The sequence below is a fragment of the Manis pentadactyla genome, chromosome 4, assembly GCF_030020395.1.
Source record: "Manis pentadactyla isolate mManPen7 chromosome 4, mManPen7.hap1, whole genome shotgun sequence".
NCBI classification, from domain to species: Eukaryota; Metazoa; Chordata; class Mammalia; order Pholidota; family Manidae; genus Manis; species Manis pentadactyla.
This window is the reverse complement of record NC_080022.1, coordinates 15870924-15892058: the sequence shown is the minus strand read 5'-3', so window position 1 is coordinate 15892058 and position 21135 is coordinate 15870924. Positions and strand designations below refer to the sequence as shown.

At 59.5% G+C, this 21135-nt stretch overlaps 1 protein-coding gene across 3 annotated transcripts in view; it reads left to right on the top strand.

The window, feature by feature from the left end:
• Positions 1-21135, top strand: part of HSPG2 (heparan sulfate proteoglycan 2) — a 98859-nt gene that overhangs the window by 71532 nt on the left and 6192 nt on the right. For 2 of the 3 annotated variants that reach the window (XM_057499832.1, XM_057499833.1), the window contains exons 47-86: positions 47-189; positions 497-632; positions 714-868; positions 1086-1236; positions 1955-2124; positions 2215-2362; positions 2727-2878; positions 3038-3173; positions 3271-3422; positions 4149-4284; positions 4441-4592; positions 5000-5135; positions 5233-5384; positions 5974-6109; positions 6225-6376; positions 6560-6698; positions 7291-7442; positions 7652-7799; positions 8783-8922; positions 9364-9505; positions 9829-9980; positions 10366-10507; positions 10621-10761; positions 11093-11227; positions 11470-11651; positions 12903-13098; positions 13349-13528; positions 13835-14095; positions 15301-15502; positions 16002-16099; positions 16505-16771; positions 17493-17602; positions 17805-17952; positions 18035-18151; positions 18848-18959; positions 19650-19794; positions 19899-19998; positions 20151-20260; positions 20385-20493; positions 20972-21070. In XM_057499832.1, coding sequence (XP_057355815.1) covers positions 47-189; positions 497-632; positions 714-868; positions 1086-1236; positions 1955-2124; positions 2215-2362; positions 2727-2878; positions 3038-3173; positions 3271-3422; positions 4149-4284; positions 4441-4592; positions 5000-5135; positions 5233-5384; positions 5974-6109; positions 6225-6376; positions 6560-6698; positions 7291-7442; positions 7652-7799; positions 8783-8922; positions 9364-9505; positions 9829-9980; positions 10366-10507; positions 10621-10761; positions 11093-11227; positions 11470-11651; positions 12903-13098; positions 13349-13528; positions 13835-14095; positions 15301-15502; positions 16002-16099; positions 16505-16771; positions 17493-17602; positions 17805-17952; positions 18035-18151; positions 18848-18959; positions 19650-19794; positions 19899-19998; positions 20151-20260; positions 20385-20493; positions 20972-21070 — 5934 coding nt within the window. Of the gene's footprint in view, positions 1-46; positions 190-496; positions 633-713; positions 869-1085; positions 1237-1954; positions 2125-2214; positions 2363-2726; positions 2879-3037; positions 3174-3270; positions 3423-4148; positions 4285-4440; positions 4593-4999; positions 5136-5232; positions 5385-5973; positions 6110-6224; positions 6377-6559; positions 6699-7290; positions 7443-7651; positions 7800-8782; positions 8923-9363; positions 9506-9828; positions 9981-10365; positions 10508-10620; positions 10762-11092; positions 11228-11469; positions 11652-12902; positions 13099-13348; positions 13529-13834; positions 14096-15300; positions 15503-16001; positions 16100-16504; positions 16772-17492; positions 17603-17804; positions 17953-18034; positions 18152-18573; positions 18592-18847; positions 18960-19649; positions 19795-19898; positions 19999-20150; positions 20261-20384; positions 20494-20971; positions 21071-21135 lie in introns of all 3 variants that reach the window. The other variant, XM_057499831.1, reaches the window with a different exon arrangement.

Genomic DNA, 21135 nt, shown 5'->3' with positions numbered 1-21135 from the left:
AGCTCATGGCATCCCGGAGGGGTGTCTCACAGGGCTCTGTCCACAGGGGGCAGCGGGCCCAGGGTCCAGGTGAGTCCAGAGAGGACCCAGGTGCACGAAGGCCGAACCGTCAGGCTGTACTGCAGGGCTGCAGGTGTGCCCAGCGCCACCATCAGCTGGAGGAAGGAAGGGGGCAGCCTCCCTCCGCAGGTGAGGAGACGGATTGGAGCCAGGCCCACAGGCTCAGCCATCCCAGCACTTGCCACCTGCCCCTCCCACCTTTACTTCCTCCCCATCTCCTCCTCTGGTTCCTTCACTTCCAAGATGGTGGCCTGCTCAGACATCCTGTCTGCTGCATCCTGGCCTCTTGCTTTGCTACCTGGCTCTGCCCTCCCGGGTGCCCCACTGGACCTTAATTTGGCTGTGTGCTTGCCTCTACCTTTCGTGCCCCCTTGCTGGCTAGCCATTGCCAGGCTGCCTCGCCCCTCAGTGGCTGACCCTTCTCACTGTGTGGCAGGCCCGGTCTGAGCGCACAGACATCGCCACACTGCTCATCCCAGCCATCACAACTGCTGACGCCGGCTTCTACCTCTGCGTGGCCACCAGCCCTGCAGGCACTGCCCAGGCCCGGATCCAAGTGGTCGTCCTTCCAGGTGCGGGGCCTCTGGGGGCTGGAGGAGTGAGGAGGGCAAGCCAGGGCTCCCAGAGGCCCACTCGCTCCTCCTCTGTCCCAGCCTCAGGTGCCAGCTCCCCGCCAGTCAGGATTGAGTCCTCATCACCTTCTGTGACTGAAGGGCAGACACTAGATCTCAACTGTGTGGTGGCCGGGTCAGCCCAGGCCCAGGTCACGTGGTATAAGCGAGGGGGAAGCCTGCCTCCTCACTCCCAGGTATGAGGGTCTCTGAGCCTGTGGCAGTGGGTCTGGGGTGGTCCTGCGCACACAGCCCCTCTCCCAGAGCAGGGCCAGCCCTTATTTCCCTCCCCCTTCAGCTTCCGGCATGGAGGGCTCAGAGTGAGGGCTTGGTGACTGACCTGCCGAGGCTCAGAGGGAGTGGGGACTACAGCCCCCTCCCGTGCTCCCATGCTTCTGCCCCCTCCTGGCCCAGGTGCATGGCTCCCGGCTGCGGCTCCCCCAGGTCTCACCAGCTGATTCTGGAGAATACGTGTGCCGAGTGCAGAATGAGTCCAGCCCCAAGGAGGCCTCCATCGTCGTCTCTGTCCTTCACAGCCCCGATTCAGGCCCCAGCTACACCCCAGGTAGGAGCCAGGTGGGGAAACCCTGGGATCTCCTCGCTGTCCCCAGGGAAGTGCCTGTGTACTCCTTGGTGACATTAGGACAAAAGGGAGCCCTGGAGACAGGCTTTGACCCTCCACTGTCTGCTTAGGGAGATGAGGGGAGGGGACTGAAGGTGCGGATAAAGTTGATCTGGCTTACCCGGGGCTCTGTGATGAGTGTGCTGTTTTCAGAATTCATTAGGAAGCAGTAGAGGCAGGATTGAACACTGAGTTGAGAGTCATACTGGGTTCAAATCTCGGCTCTGCCCCATATTAACCTGAACTGGTTATTTGACTTTTGGGAGTCTCAGTTTCCACGTCTGTGAAATGGGGATAATACCACCACTATGGTGTGAGCGCATGGCACACTCTCTGTCGGAGGTGTTGTAGCATTATTGTCTGCAGCCGTTCACCTAGCCTGGGCACTAAAAGCCTCTGGTTCCCTGTAGGCCAGAGCAGCTCATCAGAGATCAGAAATCACAGTGAGGTAAATGGGCCTCAAACTCCAAGTTGGAGGTGGAGGAGGGACGGAGGGGTCTGGCTGGCCATGCTGAGGCAGAAGAACATAGTCCCAGCCCCAGAAGGCCTGCCATCCATCCTCCCGAGCTAGGTCCTGGTCATCTCCCAGAGTCCTCTGCCCCAGGGCTACAGGACTAGGGCCCAGGAGCTCAGGATCCTGACCAGCCCCTGTGTGCCCTAGCTCCTGGTGGAGCCCCAGCTCCAGGCAGCTCCCAACGCATCCGCATTGAGCCTTCATCCTCCCATGTGGCTGAAGGGCAGACCCTGGATCTGAACTGCGTGGTGCCTGGGCAGGCCCATGCCCAGGTCACATGGCACAGGCGTGGGGGCAGCCTCCCTGCCCGGCACCAGGTACAGCAGCCCCCCCCCACCAGGCAGCCTGCTGGAGGGGTTGAGTAGGGGTACTCCAGCCCCCTCCTAACCCTCCCCGTTTGCACTCAGACCCATGGCTCACTGCTGCGGCTGCACCAAGTGTCCCCAGCCGACTCAGGCGAGTACGTGTGCCGTGTAGTCCTTGGCTCTGGGCCCCTGGAGACCTCAGTCCTGGTCACCATCAAGGCCTCTGGCTCCAGTGCTGACTCCATCCCTGGTGAGTAACTGCCAGTGACAGGGCAAGCTGCAGGAGGCTGGGAGCAGTCCCAGGTGCTGATCCTAGAGACACTTGTTACCTCCAGGGGCTGGGCAGGAGGCCCACACTGGAGCTGGCCTCTGCTTCTGCCTCCTCCTCTCTCCCAGCCTCAACTCCCCTCCCCTCTACCACTTGCTTACCTTCTGCAAGGTTCAGCCCTGGCCCAGCGGCCCCCCCAGGGTCCCTCAGCTGAGGACATCAAACCCAGGGCACCCGATGCCCAACACACGGGCCTGGCCTGAGAACAAGGCTGAAGTGGCCCCAAGGGGACAGCCATTGACCTCTCTTCTGGGAGCATCTACTACCCTCACTCCTTTCCCCGCAGCCCCAGGACCCGTCCCACCTGTCAGGATCGAGACCTCATCCCCCACAGTGGCCGAGGGGCAGACCCTGGATCTGAGCTGTGTGGTGGCAGGGCAGGCCCATGCCCAGGTCACGTGGTACAAGCGTGGAGGCAGCCTTCCCGCCCGGCACCAGGTACACAGTGGCAGAAGGGTGGGAGGAGGCCAGCCGGGCCAAGCTATGGACAGCGGGTGGAGGGGCTGGCGGTTCCTAGCTCAGAGAAGCCAGGTAAGGAACGTCTGTGGGCTCTAGGAAGCCCCCCTCTCATACTCCTCCCTGCCCATGGCTGCCCAGGTCCGTGGCTCCCGCCTGTACATCTTCCAGGCCTCACCAGCTGATGCAGGCGAGTACGTTTGCCGGGCCAGCAATGGTGTGGAGGCCTCCATCACAGTCAAAGTAACCAGGACCCAGGGGGCCAACTTTGCCTACCGTGAGTGGGGCCACCAGGCTGGGCTGGGACAGAGAAAGGGGACAGGCATGGCCAGCTACAGAGGACTGGAGTGATGGGTGACTGTCTTCTCCCCTAGCTCCTGGTGGCATCCAGCCCATCCGCATTGAGTCCTCCTCCTCCCACGTGGCCGAAGGGCAGACCCTGGATCTGAACTGCGTGGTGCCCGGGCAGGCCCATGCCCAGGTCACATGGCATAAGCGCGGGGGCAGCCTCCCCGTCCGGCATCAGGTACAGGACAAGAGGATGACTAGTCAAGAAGAAGATGGGAGGGAGGCCCCTTGGTGGAGGTCAGGGATGAGGAGGGCTGGGAAGCTCCTTGAGACAGGGGAAGCCTTAAACCCTATCACACAGCTGTAGAGTGCCACGGTTTAGAACCCAGGCTCAAGGAGCAGCCAGCCAAGGTGTGAATGCCACCTCCACCACTGAGCTTGTGACCTTGGACAAGTTATTTAATCTCTCTGTGCCACAGTTGCAGCATCTATAGAATGGTAATAATGGTACCTACCTTAAAGAATTGTCTTAAGGATGAAGTGAATTAATATATGTGTAAAGTGCTCAGAGCTCTGGCTCATAGAAAGTGCTGTGAGCTGTTATACCACAATACATTGTCTATTATTACTGTATTTTATAGAATTTAGGATGTCACTGATTGCAAGATGCACCATTATTTTATGTACCTCTAAGAGGAAAAAAAGCTGCTATTTGTAATTGTAAGATTGATTACTGAAAGGAGAATTTCAGATTCAGAGAGGTTAAAGAATGTGTCTTAGAATGGCTGGACCATGTTATTAGTGTTTGACTCGTTCTCCATGGCTCCTTCTGGCCATTCCCCAGCCCTAAGCAAGATGCAGCTAATGGCCAGGCCTTGGGGGTTAGAGAGCCAGGCTGGGATGCAGGTTATAGGGGCAAGGGTCCTGGCGAGGGCCCCATCTGACCTCACCTCCATTCCACCAGACCCATGGCTCACTGCTGAGACTATACCAGGTGTCCCCAGTCGACTCGGGTGAATATGTGTGCCGCGTGGTGGGCGGCTTGGTGCCCCTGGAAGCCTCTGTCCTGGTCACCATAGAGCCTGCAGGCTCTGTGCCTGGTGAGTGGTGCTGTGGGAAAGCATGGCTAGGGACCCAGCAAGGGGAGGCTCCCCATCCAGCAGTAGCAGGAGCCCATGAGACCAATAGCCCTCCTTTACCACACCCAGCTCTCCTCCCCTCCCATCTGGGACTGACCCCCTGCCTTTCTTCCCCAGCACTGGGTGTCACGCCCCCAGTCCGGATTGAGTCATCGTCCTCCCATGTGGCTGAGGGGCAGACCCTGGATCTGAACTGCCTGGTTGCTGGGCAGGCCCACGCTCAGATCACATGGCACAGGCGCGGGGGCAGCCTCCCGGCTCAGCACCAGGTAGGAGGTGGGGAGCTGGGGGGCCCTGAAGGACCCCCGTGACGGTGGTATAAGGAGCACAGCCTTTCATCCAGGCATATCTGAGCTCACATGCTGCTCTGCCATGTGACTTTATGCCAAGCATTTGACCTCTTTGATCCTCATGTCTGTCGAATGAGCTCACACTGCCTACTTCACCTGCCCCAAGCATGTCACTAAATGCTGGTCCCCACTTCCTCCCTGTGGACCCAGTCCTGACGCTGAGGCAGGGGAACTGAAGGGTTGTGAATGGTGCTTCTCCACAGAAGAGCCTCCCTTGAGCCCCAGCTGGCTGGGCCAGGCTGGGAGGGGGCCCAAGGAAGGGGGCAGGAGCCTGGCGGTGGTCCCGGCGCCTGGCTCTGAGCATGCCTCCCTGCTGCCCCTCCCAGGTGCATGGCTCAAGGCTGCGGTTGCCCCATGTGACTCCCGCTGACTCTGGGGAGTATGTGTGCCGTGTGGTCAGCGGCTCGGGCACCCAGGAAGCCTCAGTCCTCATCACGATCCAGCAGCGCCACGGTCCTCACAGTGCGTGTCTCAGGAGTAACAGCAAATGGTGGGGGACTGCTAGGGCCACTTCACCCTCCATGGCTCCAGCACCTTGCCTCCCATCTCACCCCCCCAGCCCAGGGTGTGATGTACCCTGTCCGCATCGAGTCCTCCTCAGCCTCCCTGGCCAATGGACATACTCTGGATCTCAACTGCCTAGTGGCCAGCCAAACCCCCCACACCATCACCTGGTATAAGCGTGGAGGCAGCCTACCCAGCCGACACCAGGTATGGAGCCAGCAGGCAGAGAAGGAAAAGCTAAGTGCACCAGCCCTGACAAGAATAAGGAAAGGCCCTCAGCACCTCCTCTGTGCTCATTCAGTCATTCAACAACCATTGAGCACTCTTGCTGGAAGGGCCTTAGACCAGTGCTGAGAATGTGGAGATAAATCCCACTGGCCTCAGATGGATACTGTATTTTAACAGAGCATTCTATGATTCTCTCACTTATTAATTTCCCTGAGAACCTGCTCCATGCCTGGCACTAAGGACTCCCAATGGAATGAGACAGGTGCCTGCCCTCAGGGACCTCACCGGCTAGAGGGCAAGGCAGACATGCCATATGACAGCAGGGCCCTGTGGCGTCACCGGGAGGGCCTCCATGGGCTTCCTGCAGGGGTGGCGGGTGCAAAGCTAGAGGACTGTCTAACCCAGCCCAGAGCCTCAGGAAGGCCACCGAGGGAGTTCTGAAGGAGGCTGGGGAGGGGGAGGGGGGCCGGCCCAGGCAAGGCAGGGAGGACCCTGGAGCAGGGGGGACAGCAGCAGTGCCTGAGGGGTGGGGGCGCTTTCCCCACCCACGGACACCTGTCTGCCCTAGATCGTGGGCTCCCGGCTGCGGATCCCCCAGGTGACACCAGCAGACTCCGGCGAGTATGTGTGTCATGTCAGTAACGGTGCTGGCTCCCAGGAGACCTCACTCATTGTCACCATCCAGGGCAGCAGCTCCTCCCACGGTGAGCGCACAGGGTGGGGGTTCCAGGCCAGCGGGTGCCGAGGAGGCAGACACGTCCCCAGGGCCGTCACTGTTGTCGGACTCGGGCTATGTGGCCTGTTTCTCCCTGTCCCCAGTGTCCAGCGTGTCTCTACCAATCAGGATTGAGTCCTCGTCACCTACAGTGGTCGAAGGGCAGACCTTGGATCTGAACTGCATAGTCGCTGGGCAGCCCCAGGCCACCATCACGTGGTATAAGCGTGGGGGCAGCCTTCCCACCCGACACCAGGTACAGAGTGGATCCGTGGCCATCGGGGGGGAAGCCCTGCCTCCTGGGGCGGGCTGTGCAGGGACAGCCCCGCAGGCAAAGACCCTGAAGCATGAGCTGGCAGGCCTGGGAGGAGGCTCGAGGCAGCCAGTGACCCCTCAGCCCCTTGCCTCCCCTCCACCTCCTTGCCCACGTGCCCCACAGGCCCACGGCTCCCGCCTGCGGCTGCACCAGATGTCCGTGGCGGACTCCGGAGAGTATGTTTGCCGGGCCAACAATAACATTGATGCCCAGGAGGCCTCCATCGTGGTCTCGGTCTCCCCCCGTGCTGGCAGCCCTTCTGGTGAGTCTGATGAAGGCCCGGGATGGGACTGGGAGACACAGGTAGCAGTGCTCTCTGGGGAGAAGGAACTCTGCAGTCAGAGCCCGTGGACAGGGGTGGCTGCCCAGTGCAAGGGCTCTGCAGAGGGATGCCTGGGTTCAAATTCTGCCTGCACCACTAAGGGACTTGCGTGAGTAACTCTCCTCCCTCAGCTTTATTTCTACATCACTGAAATGGGGATGTTGATCGTTCCAACCTCAGATTGCTGTCCCATGCGGTGGCCGCTAGTTATGTGTGGCAATTACAATTAGTTAACATTTAAAATTCACATCCCACATTTCAAGTGCTTGATAGCCACCACACTGGACAGTGCAGATGATAGAACATTTCCATCATCACAGAAAGTTTATGAATTTTGTGAGGGTTAATGAGTTAATACACGAAGTGCTTAGAACACTTGCCTGGCACACTGTAAGTGCTTGGTGAGTGTTAACTATTACTACTACCTTGGGGATGGGGGTTTCTATGGCTGAGGCTCCCACCAGCCCAGCTGTTCCCGAATCTGACAATGGCCCAAGCCCTGACTTGCTGTTTCTGTGCCCTCCCGCCCCAGTGCCTGGCGGTGCTGTGCCCATCAGAATTGAATCATCATCTTCACATGTGGCTGAAGGGCAGACACTGGATCTGAACTGTGTGGTCCCTGGACAGGCCCACGCCCAGGTCACATGGCATAAGCGTGGGGGCAGCCTGCCCACTCACCACCAGGTATGGGAACTGGGGAGAGGAAATAGCGGGAGGGCTGCTAGATGACCCAGGCTGCTGACCCTCAAGCTCTGCCCAGGAAGGAGGCCTGGGAGCCCCCGTGGGTTGCACTGCCTGCCTTGGTCAGGAGTCAGACCCTGGCTCCAGGCCTTCAGGGATCCCGGTTGCCATTTCACTCTGCTCCTCTGTCCCCCCATCCCATCACTGCGCAGGTGCACGGCTCAAGGCTGCGGCTGCACCAGGTGTCCCCAGCTGACTCAGGCGAGTACGTGTGCCGCATAGTGAGCAGCTCTGGCCCCCTGGAGGCCTCAGTCCTGGTCACCATCGAGGCCTCTGGCTCCAGTGCTGTTCCTGTCCCAGGTGAGGGTCCCTCCAGTGGGGTTGGGAGGCTGGAGGAGGGAGGAAGGGCAGAGAGGCAGGCAGGCAGAGGTCAGGAGCCAGGTGAAGTGGGGTTCACCTCGGGGGCCCACATGGGCCTTGGAGTCCAGCCTGTGCGTGAGTCCCCGCCCTCTTTGCACACTCTGAGGTGCTGCGTAGGGCTTTCTCCTCTCTGTGGTCCACTTTCCCCATCTGTCGTGCAGGGAGAGTGGAGCTCTTACAAGCATTACGTGAGTTCACTAGGGGCTGGAATTGCACCTCTGGGGGTACATGAAGGTGCTTTGTGGTGGTGCCCTGACAAACAGTTGTATGTTAATAGTGGCGTATTAGGGAAAAAGCAGCGACATGGCAAACCTGTCATAATTTCATGGAAATAATTGCCTATAGTGGGCCAAGTATTTAAGGGTTTTTGTAGGTGAATCAATTGAAAGGGAAAGTAGTTAATAACATAGTGAGCACATGGCTCCAGCCGACATCATGATAGTACATGGATGCTAATAAATGTGATAGAGCACTTGTTGCTGGGCCCTGGTAGAGTTACATTTATTTTCACGATACCCTTTGAGGTAAGTGTGATTGCTCTCTCTATTTTACAGTTGGGGAGGCCAAGACACAGAAAAGTGACATAGCTTTCCAAAGGTCACAGAATGAATAAGTGGCAGAGCTGGGTTTTGCACCTGGGCAAATAAGAACTGGAGTCTTGGTTCTTAGCCACACATTGCTCAAGTTTGAGAAATGTTAGTGATCAGTGTGGGGTTGCCTGGCCGCCAGTGGTGCTGAGAGCACAGGAGGAGCTGGTGGGGCTGTTGTCTGGGGCAGGGCTGGGAGAATGAGGCCCCTCTGCCCCTCGCAGCCTAGCCCAGCTGCTGCAGGCCTCAGAGGTGGGAAGTAGGGGCATTGAGGAGGTGGGAGCTGAGGGCACAGGGGTGGGAGTCCCAGCTCACTGACCTCTTCCTGTGCCCCAGCCCTACCCATCCGCATTGAGACCTCCTCCTCCCACGTGGCTGAAGGGCAGACCCTGGATCTGAACTGCGTGGTGCCTGGGCAGGCTCATGCCCAGATCACGTGGCACAGGCGCGGGGGCAGCCTCCCTGCCCGGCACCAGGTATGGAGGCTGGACAAAGTAGAATGTAGGCACTCCCCACCCCACCCCGTGCTAGGCAGTGCTGCCTAAATCAGCCTGCGAGGGAGGTGGCCCCACTATCTAGAACTTTGGGAAAACTGCAGCATGAGATCACTGGGAATCAGAATGTCAAGAACAGGCTGGGCATGGCAAGGCCAACACTGACTCCCCTAGCACCTTGGTACAAATTAGAAAAGGACACCTCTTACTCAAGACACTGGACTTCCACTTACCAGAAAAAAAAAGTCATAATAAACATATCCACAATGTCTAATGTCAAAGGAGGTCACCTTTGACAGGATGCAGCCTACATAACTGTACATGACAGTCCTGGGGTACAGTTACCAGAGGACTTGGGCATCGGCAGGCCTTGGCCACTGGGTGCCAGCTCCTTCTCCCCACTCTCACCGTGACCCTCTCCAGGTCCACGGTCCCCTGCTGAGGCTGAACCAGGTGTCGCCGGCTGATTCTGGCGAGTACTCATGCCACGTGACCGGCAGCACAGGCACCCTGGAGGCTTCTGTCATGGTCGCAGTTGAGGCCTCCAGCCCAGGCCCCATTCCTGGTGAGTGACAACAGCAGGCAATTCTGGGGCACAGTTCGGGGAACCCCTTCCTGGCCTTATTCCTCCCTGCTCTCCGAGCAGGGTTCTGGCTGTCAGCTCCATGAAGGTCTGTCAACCCCTCCCTGCAACTACTGGGTCTCATCACAGCCTCTTGGCCCCTAGGAAACAGAGACCCTTCTTAGGTCAATGGTGCTCAGCCATGTCAGTCACTCTCAAGCCATTGCACCTCTCCGAAGACCAGTTGGCATTCACTGGCCCCCCTTTGGCCCCTGTCTTCACCCCAAGGGAGCCACGCCTTTCTCACCCTCCCATTGTGCCCACAGCCCCAGGACTGGCGCAGCCCATCTACATCGAGGCCTCCTCCTCCCATGTGGCTGAAGGACAGACCCTGGATCTGAACTGTGTGGTACCTGGGCAGGCCCACGCCCAGGTCACGTGGCACAAGCATGGGGGCAGCCTCCCTGCCCGGCACCAGGTACAGAGCCCAGGATCGGGAGGGCTCAGGGCAGGCACGTTTCAAACTGCATTTGCCTTCTGCACGCCCAACCTCATGCAAACCCTGGCCTGCTTGCAGTCTCCAGAGCATAAAATGTTTCTGGGAGAAGAGTTCACCAGCCCAGGGTTTGAGAGACCTGGGTTTGTCTCTCGGCTGCTGAACCAATTTCCTGAGCCACTTTCCTCCTCTGTAAAGTGGGTAGATTAGACTTGTAGGATTCTGTGAGTGTAGCTTCCTCATCCCCATCAGCTGGAAACCTGAGCTCCTGAGACCCAAGGGAGAACTCTTGGGCACAGCTGGGCCTGTGGGCTTGCCCTGTACCCAGGGCTCTGGCCTGATGGCAGCTCCATCCTCGCTCCGACAGACCCATGGCTCCCGGCTGCGGCTCCACCAGGTGTCGCCCGCTGACTCGGGCGAGTATGTGTGCCGTGTGGCCGGCGGCACAGGTCCTGAGCAGGAGGCCTCCTTCACAATCACTGTCCCACCCAGTGCAGGGTCCTCGTACCGTGAGTGTGCCGGATGCCATGGGCAGGGAGGAGGGGAGACCCTGGAGCTGAGTCACGGGGTCGAGCCAGACCAGCCCTGCTGAGCCCAGCCCTCTACCCACCTGGTCCCCCAGGACTTAGGAGCCCTGTCATCTCCATCGACCCTCCCAGCAGCACCGTGCAGCAGGGCCAGGATGCCAGCTTCAAGTGCCTCATCCATGACGGGGCAGCCCCCATCAGCCTTGAGTGGAAGACTCGGCACCAAGAGCTGGAGGGTGAGCCGGGTGGGGGGTGGGGCTGGAGGCAGGTGGGAACGCGTGGGGATCACGCCTGTGGGTGGGGCAGAGACCAAGGATGGCACCAAGCTCACTGTGTGACTCGGGGTAAGGCCCTGCCCTCTTGGGGCCTCAGTGTCCCCATCTGGATGGGGAGGAGGCTGGACCCAGGAGTCTCCAAGGACTCTTTGCTTGGCCATCTGTGACTGAGCTGGAGCAGGGTCATCCGGGCGGACAGGGTCAGGGGCCTGGGACAGAAGCCACCTGCTGGCAGCACCAAGGCGGGAGGATGGGCCTCGCTGACGAGCCCTTCCCAACGCCAACCCCACAGACAATGTCCACATCAGTCCCAATGGCTCCATCATCGCCATCGTGGGCGCCCGGCCCAGCAACCACGGTGCCTACCGCTGCGTGGCCTCCAATGCCTACGGTGTGGCCCAGAGTGTCGTGACCCTCAATGTGCACGGTGAGGGGCTCAGTCCCCAGGGCTCTGCCGTCCTGTTTCCAGCCCTGATTCTGAGCCCACTCCCCAGGCTTGAGTCCTGCCTCTGCTGCTGCCTCCCTCTTGGGCATTCTCCCTCTCTGAGTCTTGACGTCAACGTCAGTGCAGACTAGTGTCCACCTGGCAGTTTCTGAGGAGGGGGCCGTGACGGTGCACATGGCCAGCAGAGCCCTGCGTGTGTATCAGTGGTGTATTCCTCTGGGCAGGGCCCCCTACGGTGTCTGTGCTCCCCGAGGGCCCTGTGAGGGTGCCAGTGGGAAAGGCCGTCACCCTGGAGTGTGTGAGTGCTGGGGAGCCCCGCTCCTCTGCTCGCTGGACCCGGATCGGCACTCCCACCAACTTGGAACAGCAGATGTTTGGGCTCGTGGACAGCCACACGGTGCTGCAGGTGAGGCGCGGCTCCCCCGTCCAGAGGCCAGTGCCACCCCGTTCAGTGGCCATCCTTGAGAAAATGCTTTGAGGGAAGAGCGGTGGATGGGCAAATGGGTAATGAATGGGTGGAGAGGGAAGAGGAGGACGGGATGGGTATAGATGGTGGGTAGATTGAAAGATGTGCAGGAAGAAAGGAGGGTGGAAGAAGGGGGAAGGAAGAAAGAATAAATGAAAAGGTGACCAGATGGGTGGATAGGTGAGTAGATGGGTGGGTGGATGGATGGGTGGGTGGGTGGATGGATGGATGGATGGGTGGGTGGGTGGATGGATGGATGGATGGGTGGGTGGGTAGATGGATGGATGGGTGGGTGGGTGGATGGATGGATGGGTGGGTGGATGGATGGATGGATGGGTGGGTGGATGGATGGGTGGGTGGGTGGATGGATGGATGGATGGGTGGGTGGATGGATGGATGGATGGGTGGGTGGGTGGATGGATGGATGGATGGGTGGGTAGGTGGATGGGTGGGTAGGTGGATGGGTGGGTGGGTGGGTGGATGGATGGATGGTTGGATGGGTGGATGGATGGATGGATGGATGGGTGGGTGGATGGATGGGTGGGTGGATGGATGGATGGATGGGTGGGTGGATGGATGGGTGGGTGGGTGGATGGATGGATGGGTGGGTGGGTGGATGGATGGATGGGTGGGTGGGTGGATGGATGGATGGGTGGGTAGGTGGGTGGATGGGTGGGTGGGTGGGTGGGTGGATGGATGGATGGATGGGTGGGTGGGTGGGTGGATGGATGGGTGGGTGGGTGGGTGGGTGGGTGGATGGATGGATGGATGGGTGGGTGGATGGATGGATGGGTGGGTGGGTGGGTGGGTGTGTGTGTGGGTGGATGGGTGGGTGGATGGATGGATGGATGGGTGGGTGGGTGGATGGATGGATGGGTGGGTGGGTGGATGGATGGATGGGTGGGTGGGTGGGTACATAGGTGAATGGATGGGTGGGTGATAAATGGATGGATGTGTAGGTTGGTAGGTAGGGGTAGGTGGGTAAGTGAACAAATGGGTGGGTGAGTTGATGGACTAGTGGATGGGTAGATTAATGAGATGTCTTGAGTATGAGCCCTCAAGAAACCATTCAAACAGGGAGCTAAAAACAAAGTAAGGGTAGAGGAGAGGTGTAAAACCAAACCAGAGCTAGGACCTAATGCCAAGGTACCCCGTCAGTGCCACATAACCAACCTCCTTTCTCTCTTCCAGATTTCATCAGCTAAACCATCAGATGCAGGCACCTATGTATGCCTGGCTCAGAATGCTCTGGGCACAGCACAGAAGCGGGTGGAAGTGATTGTGGACACAGGCATCGTAGCCCCAGGGTTCCCCCAAGTCCAGGTTGAAGAAGTCGAGCTGACTGTGGAAGCTGGACACACGGCCACCCTGCGCTGCTCAGCCACAGGTGTGGACGGGGCTGGCACTCAGGGCAGGGAGAACAGTGGTGCCCTGGGGCCTAAATTGTAGACAAAAGAGATCTAAAGGTGATGTCATACCTGGGGAGGGGGTCTTGCCAATGGCATCTCCCAGTGATGGCTGAGGTGCCCACTTCATGAGCCCCATGAAGGGGCAAGATGACCTGGGTCCCTTCCTCACCAGCCCCACCCTCTGGGGGCAGCCCAGTGACCTCTGCTCTCTTCCACTTCGCTTCACAGGCAGCCCCACGCCCGTCATCCACTGGTCCAAGCTGCGCTCCCCGCTGCCCTGGCAGCACCGGCTGGAAGGTGACACGCTGATCATCCCCCGGGTAGCCCAGCAGGACTCAGGCCAGTACATCTGCAACGCCACTAGCCCTGTCGGGCATGCCGAGGCCACCATCGCCCTGCACGTAGAGAGTAAGGAGCTCACCTGTTTTCCTTGGGCTACCCTCTCTGCACCACACAGAGGTCTGAGCCCCCCACCAGGCTGCACACTGGACAGAACCCCAGGACCTCATCCAGAGGGCCAGTACCTCAGGGCCCTAGAGCCTGCACCAGCCTGAGCCCCACATCCCCTCCCAGGAACTTTGCTTCCCTCTCCCCCCATCCTCTGGGCTCACCATTCAGCTTCCCGGGCCTGTGGCAAGTTGTCTGGACCCAACTCCTGCTCCCGTCCTGGCCTCTACTCTTCCCCACCCTGACCTCTGTGTCCCCCCACCCCAGGCCCACCGTATGCCACTACAGTCCCGGAGCACGCTGCAGTGCAGGCAGGGGAGACCGTGCAGCTCCAGTGCCTGGCACATGGAACACCCCCGCTCACCTACCAGTGGAGCCGTGTGGGTGGCAGCCTCCCCGGGAGGGTCACCACCAGGAATGAGATACTGCGCTTTGAGCCCACAGCCCCTGAGGACTCAGGCCGCTACCGCTGCAGGGTCACCAACAAGGTGGGCTCAGCGGAGGCCTTTGCCCAGGTGCATGTCCAAGGTAAGCAGACCTGTCTCAGGCTGGGCAGAAGGAGGGCAGATTTCCTCCAGGCCCTTGTCTGGGCTCTTCGTTAACCCAGGAACTCGCAGCCAGAAACCTCATACTTGGGGCACGGAGGCCTCTCTCCATTACCCCACCTGGAATGCCTTCCTTTCCCCTCTTCTCCGAGGCCCAAGACCAGCCAGCCTCCTCCAGGAAGACCCCCATCCCTCAGCAGCTCTAGCTCTCATTGCTGCATCCCTCCCTTGGCAATGACCTCGCACTGCCAGAGGCTGTTATGTTCACACAAGTACCCCAGCCGGCCTCACCTGCCAGACTGAGGACATTCAGCGCAGGGCCTGGAGCCAGTCAGCTCAGCAGCCCCAGGCTTGTCCACCACAGGACCCAGATCAGGCTGGGTAAATGCTGGACGGTGACGACAGTGACTATGACAGGGCAGCACCCACCCCTGGCATGCCCACGGTCTCCATGGAGCTCCAAAATATGCAACACATCCATGGTCTCCTCTATCAGGGACACAAAGCCAGACCAGTGCTGCTGGGCCCCAGCTGCTAAAGCCGAAAGGCACCGAGCCCTATGGTCGAGAGCCTGGGCTACAGTGAGCATGGGTTCAATGCACAGTTCCATCACCTGATAGTTGTATGACCTCAGCCACGTCAGTTAACCTCAAACCTCAGTTTCTTCATCTGTAAAGGGGGGAGAACAATGCCGGCACATAGGCTGACTTGGAAAGATGCAGTATATAAGCCCATGGTACGTAGTAGGCACTTAGGAAATGGTGGTAATCTGCCTCTACACCCACCCTCCCTTCCACGTTGTTCATGAGGATGGGTTGGTATCTCTACCAAAACCAGGAATCCCCTTAGGTCAGACTAGAGCCAGAATAGTCTTTGCCTGCCTTCCTTAAAATGTTTAAATCTTTCCAAGATGCCTTTCCCACTCTTGCCTTAGGCTGCCCTCTCCTATCAAAGGTCAGAAGGCACAGAGCCCAGGGCTCCGCAGGCCCTTGTACTTGTTGATTGAATGGTGGTGTGAGAGAGCGTATGAATGAATCTGCCTGCCAGTGAAAGGGGTTTTTTCCTGGTCAGAGAAGCCACCAGGAGAACACCCCCTGAATGTCAGGGTGGGGTTTTCCTGGGTCCTGGGGGGTGTCAATGACATACATACACACACACACACAGAGAACCTCGTGCATGTGCCTGCAGGACCCTCCAGATCTGTCCTCGACACCGTCCCAGCAGGATCCACACCCGCTGTTCAGGTCACGCCTCAGCTGGAGACCAAGAGCATAGGGGCCAGCGTCGAGTTCCACTGTGCCGTGCCCAGCGACCAGGGCACCCAGTTCCGCTGGGTCAAGGAAGGGGGTGAGCTGCCTCCCGGCCACAGTGTGCAGGATGGTGTGCTCCGGTGAGTGGGGCTGGCGGCAGGCCTGACCTTGGGCGCCTCCATCCAGGGCACACAGTGGGGCTGTTAGAGCATATCCTCTACGGGGCTCAGCATGAAACAATGTCCCTGGGTAAGTCACTCCACTTCTCTGAGCCTCAGTGTTCTCAGCGCTGCAGTGGCTGATAAGAGGCTGAAATGAGATTATCTGAAGTGTTTCACACAGTGCTGCACACATGACAGGCCTTCAGCACACAGTGGCCCATATTCATGCTATTGTTGGAGGAAAGAGATATATACACATGACGCAGATCCGAGTGATCTGGAGCTCTGGACCATGAGGTCTTAGTCTAGAAGGGGTGTGATGACACCCACCCTGCCTACCTACCTACCTTTTGTGGTTATTGGGAAACCAGAAGTTTATACCATGTGCTGATCTCTGACGGCATTTAACACCCACACAATTACAAAGCATTTTAATGAACTGTTTTTATTCACTGATGTCTTACCTTTTTCTTTGCAGAATCCAGAACTTGGACCAAAGCTGCCAAGGGACATATGTTTGTCAGGCCCATGGACCATGGGGACAGGCCCAGGCCAGTGCCCAGCTGGTTGTCCAAGGTAGGAAGGTGACTAAGAGCAGGGGACAGAGTTGAGGGGCACAGGGAGCATAATCCCCAGGAAGCCCCTCAAATGTGTATGAATAAAGAGAATTGCTTGCTAGTATCTTGCTTGTATGCAGCATACAGTAAGGGGGCTTGACAAGCCTTGGGGGGAGGAAGAAGGGAAATGGATGGGGTGAGCAGTGCTCAGGCAGCAGTGAAGAATGACAGGCAGGTGAGTGAACCAATAAACAAAAGAGCAAACCAGTGGACGTGTTAGTGAGTGAATGCATGAGAAGCAAATGAGGAAATGGCCGAATGCACAGGGCTCCCGCGCTCCCCTTTGCCACCGCAGTCTGCGGCCTCCCTCAGGCCAGGCCTGCCGCAGGCTGGCCTTACTCTGCCTCTGCCTCCCCGCTCCCAGCCCTGCCCTCCGTGCTCATCAACATCCGGACCTCCGTGCAGACCGTGGTGGTCGGCCATGCTGTGGAGTTCGAGTGCCTGGCCCTGGGTGACCCCAAGCCTCAGGTGACTTGGAGCAAAGTGGGAGGGCGCCTGCGGCCTGGCATCGTGCAGAGCGGAGGCATCGTCAGGATCGCCCACGTGGAGCCGGCTGATGCCGGGCAGTACCGCTGCACGGCCACCAATCCTGCCGGCACCACCCAGTCGCATGTGTTACTGCTCGTACAAGGTGAACCTCTGCATGCACAGGGAGCAGGCGGGGGCCCCTGCTGCCCCTCCTGACTTACCTTTCCTTTCTGCCCTCTTGGGAGTTTTCCATTTGTTGTACTTAAGGGGCAGGTTTCATACCAAGTAGGGGTAGTAGGGGATAAAAGTGAGTGTTCCTCTGGGGCACGCTGGAACTTACAGGGAAAAGCTCCACCTCGGGGTCTCAAGTGGGAAATGGGTACACATAGCCCTCCCCTAAGGGAGCACCTGCCTGAGGAGGGAGACCTTCAGCCCAATCTGATGGCAGAGACAACAGACATGAAAGAGTAGAACAAGGGCGGTAGATGCAGGGCAGATACAAGTCTGTGTTTTCCTCAAAGGCACTTCCTTTTCAGTCCAAATCCTATGACTTGCCTCCAAACTTACTGAGCCACACTGCCCTGGTAGCCCCTCCTCAGGTCCCCAAAGGGCTGCACAATTTTGCACCCAGGCATGTTGAAGAGTTGCAGGCTATGGAGTCAAATGGACCCATCCCTGAGCCTCGATTGCCTGGCTTCCTCGGTGCAACCAGCAGCAAGCAGCCACTTCTCCCTCTGAGCCTCAGCTTCCTCATCTGTGAAATGGGGACATAATGCCTCCTTTCCAGGGAGACAGTGTGAGGATTAAATGAGTCAGGGCAGGGGCTGGGCTCACAGTGGTGGCTGTCATCAGGTTGATGGCCTGTGTCTCCTTCACCCTCTTAGCCCTGCCTCAGATCTCAACGCCCCCAGAGGTCCGAGTGCCTGCTGGTTCGGCAGCTGTCTTCCCCTGTATGGCCTCTGGCTACCCCACTCCTGACATCACGTGGAGCAAGGTAAATGCTGGGCAGGGAGCCGGCGGGCATACCTGAGGGGCAGCGACCAGGTGTTCACCATCTTGGTGCCCCCAGGACCAGGACCAGGCCTGGCCCAGAGCACATGCACAGTGTTTGAGGGCGGGCCTGAGGCAGAGATGGGGGACAGGTCCTGTGGAGGTGCAGGCCAAGGCCAGAGTCCGGAGTGGGGGGGTGTTTGCAGCTGGATGGGAACCTGCCACCCGACAGCCGCCTGGAGAGCCACAAGCTGCTGCTGCCCTCGGTCCGACCCCAGGACGCAGGCACCTATGTCTGCACTGCCACTAATCGGCAGGGCAAGGTCAAAGCCTTTGCCCACCTGCAGGTGCCAGGTAAGACAACACCCCCTAGAACTGGCAGCGCCCTGCCTGCTGCCTGGTGGGCATTGTCTCTAACTGTGCTCTCTGCTGGCAGAGCGGGTAGTGCCCTACTTCACGCAGACCCCCCACTCCTTCCTGCCCCTGCCTACCATCAAGGATGCCTACAGGAAGTTTGAAATCAAGATCACCTTCCGGCCTGACTCAGCCGATGGTGAGCAGGAGAGGAGCTGACGTGGGGGGCCCAGAGCAGGGATATCCTGGAGACGGTGCCATCTGGGCACGAGCCCCGGCAGCCCCCAGCCCTAGCCACCTTGCTCAGCGCTCCCTGTCCCAGGAGCCCCCCTGCTGGCCTCCCGCTCGGGGGCCTCCCTAATGTCTCGCTCTTCCATCCCTGCCTCTGCTACTTGTTAGCTCCAGCCTCCCTGTCCCTCCGCCATTGTGCATCGGGGCCCGGTCCTCCCGCCCTGCCTTCCTGTTCCTGCTCTGCTCCTTCCTCCCTCCTTTCTCTCCTGTCTCTCACTTTGTCCTCCTCTCTCTCTCTCTCTCTCTCTCCCTCTCTCTCTCTCGCTCACCCTCTCACCCTCTCACCTGTCTCCTCCCACTTCCTACGGATCTCTGCCTTTCACTGTCCAGGCCTCCTCCTCTACTCGGGTGAGTCTGCCGCCCTCTCCTCCCTCAGGTAGCCCCTGCCGTGTGAGGGGCTTGCTAGGGCCTCTCAGCAAGGCCCTCTCACTCAGGGTACCGTCCGGGGCGGTGAGAAGGCCCTGGCTGTGCGGCACGCGCCAGCGGGAGGGGTGGGAAGTAGACCTTGGACAGGCTTATGAGCTTGGGTCATTTATTCGGGGGGCTGGGGCAGACAGGGAGCCCGTGGCTGGGGGGAGGCCCTTACACAGCTGTGCCTACCTAGGGATGCTGCTGTACAATGGGCAGAAGCGGATGCCAGGGAGCCCCACCAGCCTGGCCAACAGGCAGCCTGACTTCATCTCCTTCGGCCTCGTGGGTGGAAGGCCTGAATTCCGGTGAGACCCTTGCCCTCGCCACTTACAGAGGAAGTGGGGCTCCGGAACTGGACTGTGGGGCTTCGGTCAGACCCACACCCTGCTGGGCTGAGTGATACGAAGGAGGTTCTTGAGAAGGGAGGAGATGAAGTTGTTACCCTCGGGGACCACGTGATCTGCTGGACGAGGCACAGTACACCAGCCAGGTGGAGGAGGGGGCAGCCTCAGACCTGCACGGAACTGCAGCAGAAATACTCTGTGACGCTGAGGGTGTCCCCCTGGGGTGGGGCTACTCCCGGGATTCGTCCATCCAGTCAGCAGTTATTTGCGGAACACCTACTACATGCCAGGCACTAACAGGGACAGATCAACCTCTGGCCCTTGGGGGCATGTGTATTCTAGCTGGGCAAGGCCAGCCAGAAGCAAGGAAGGAAAGAGGCCGGGCAGTCTCAGGGTGGGAGCGCTCAGGAACAGTGAGGCTGGGTGAGGCTGCAGGGCTCTGGAGCTCCGGGAGCTGCAGGGGGAGGGTGTGCGGAGGGAAGACATGAGGCGAGCTGGGCACAGGCGACGGGGTGGGGGCACAGGGCAGGGACAGGAGCTGGAACAGGATTTTAGGGGATGGTGACGTCACCTTTGCCCAGGCTGGACCCCCTGGCCAGCACTTCTTACAGACCCCATATCCGCTCTCCCCTGCCCCACCCCACGGAGCAGGTTTGATGCAGGCTCAGGCATGGCCACCATCCGCCACCCCACACCACTGGCGCTGGGCCAGTTCCACACCGTGACCCTGCTGCGCAGCCTCACCCAGGGCTCCCTGATTGTGGGTAGCCTGGCCCCCGTCAATGGAACCTCCCAGGTGAGAGACCCAACACCTTCCCTCTATTCCCAGTGCCTTCCCCACCTGCCTGCCCTTCCACCTCTGTCTGCCTTTCCCAACTTCCCAACTCCGTGGCTCCCCAGGGCAAGTTCCAGGGCCTGGACCTGAACGAGGAGCTCTACCTGGGCGGCTACCCTGACTATGGTGCCATCCCCAAGGCCGGGCTGAGCAACGGCTTTGTGGGTGAGCCCCCCGCCTCATCTCCAGCCCCGGCCAACCACTAGCTGGCTGGCAGAGCCCGTGGGAGCCTGGGAGGGCATAGCAGGGGGGCTGGGTTGGATGGGGCAGGCCTCCCAGCACCCCACATCTGCTCATCCTGCTGGCCTGTCCCCCAGGCTGTGTCCGGGAACTGCGCATCCAGGGCGAGGAGATCATCTTCCATGACCTCAACCTGACGGTGCATGGTATCTCCCACTGCCCCACCTGTCGGGACCGGCCCTGCCAGGTGACCCCACCCCACACGTGCCACCTGGCTGCCCCGGCCACTTTTCTGAGCCATGGCAGGCCTCTGTGAGGAGTGTGGGAGGGCCAGGGTGTTCTTAGCCTGACTTCTGGGGTTTGCTTTGCAGAACGGGGGCCAGTGCCAGGACTCAGAGAGCAGCAGCTATGTGTGCATCTGCCTGGCTGGCTTCACTGGGAGCCGCTGTGAGCACTCGCAGGCCCTGCACTGCCACCCAGGTGTGTATCCCACCACCCCTAGGTACTTGTCTCTGCCCATTACTGCCCCTTCATATCCACCCCCAGGCCCACTGCTAACTGACTGACCACGCTCTGTCCCTCTGATCCACTGCCATCCGAGTACTCTGCCTCCGTCTCTGCTACCCAAGTCCTCACTGCGTCCCAGGCACCTACCATCTTCCCATCTCTCACCAAGGCACTCACCCCATCACCTGCCACCTGGGTACTCAGCACCCCCACACTGTGACCCAGGCATGGTCTTTCAAGAACAACACAAACAAGTCACCCATTCACACACACACACACCCCACGCTGCTCCCCCCGCACACACGTGGTCTCCTCTGTCCCCACCCTTGCTCTAACCCATCCGCCCCCGTGGTGCCCTGATGCGGCCCTCCCACGCTGGCCGGCCCTAAGTAGGATCTCACCCTCTCCTGGGTTACCTCAAAGTCCTCCTCACTGGCCTGTGTGCCCCCAGAGGCCTGTGGGCCTGACGCCACCTGTGTGAACCGGCCTGATGGCCGAGGCTATACCTGCCGCTGTCACCTGGGCCGCTCAGGGGTGAGATGTGAGGAAGGTGAGTGGGGCCAGCCTGAGACTCCCAGGATCCCAGGAAGTCCAGGGGAAGCTGGGAAGGAGCAC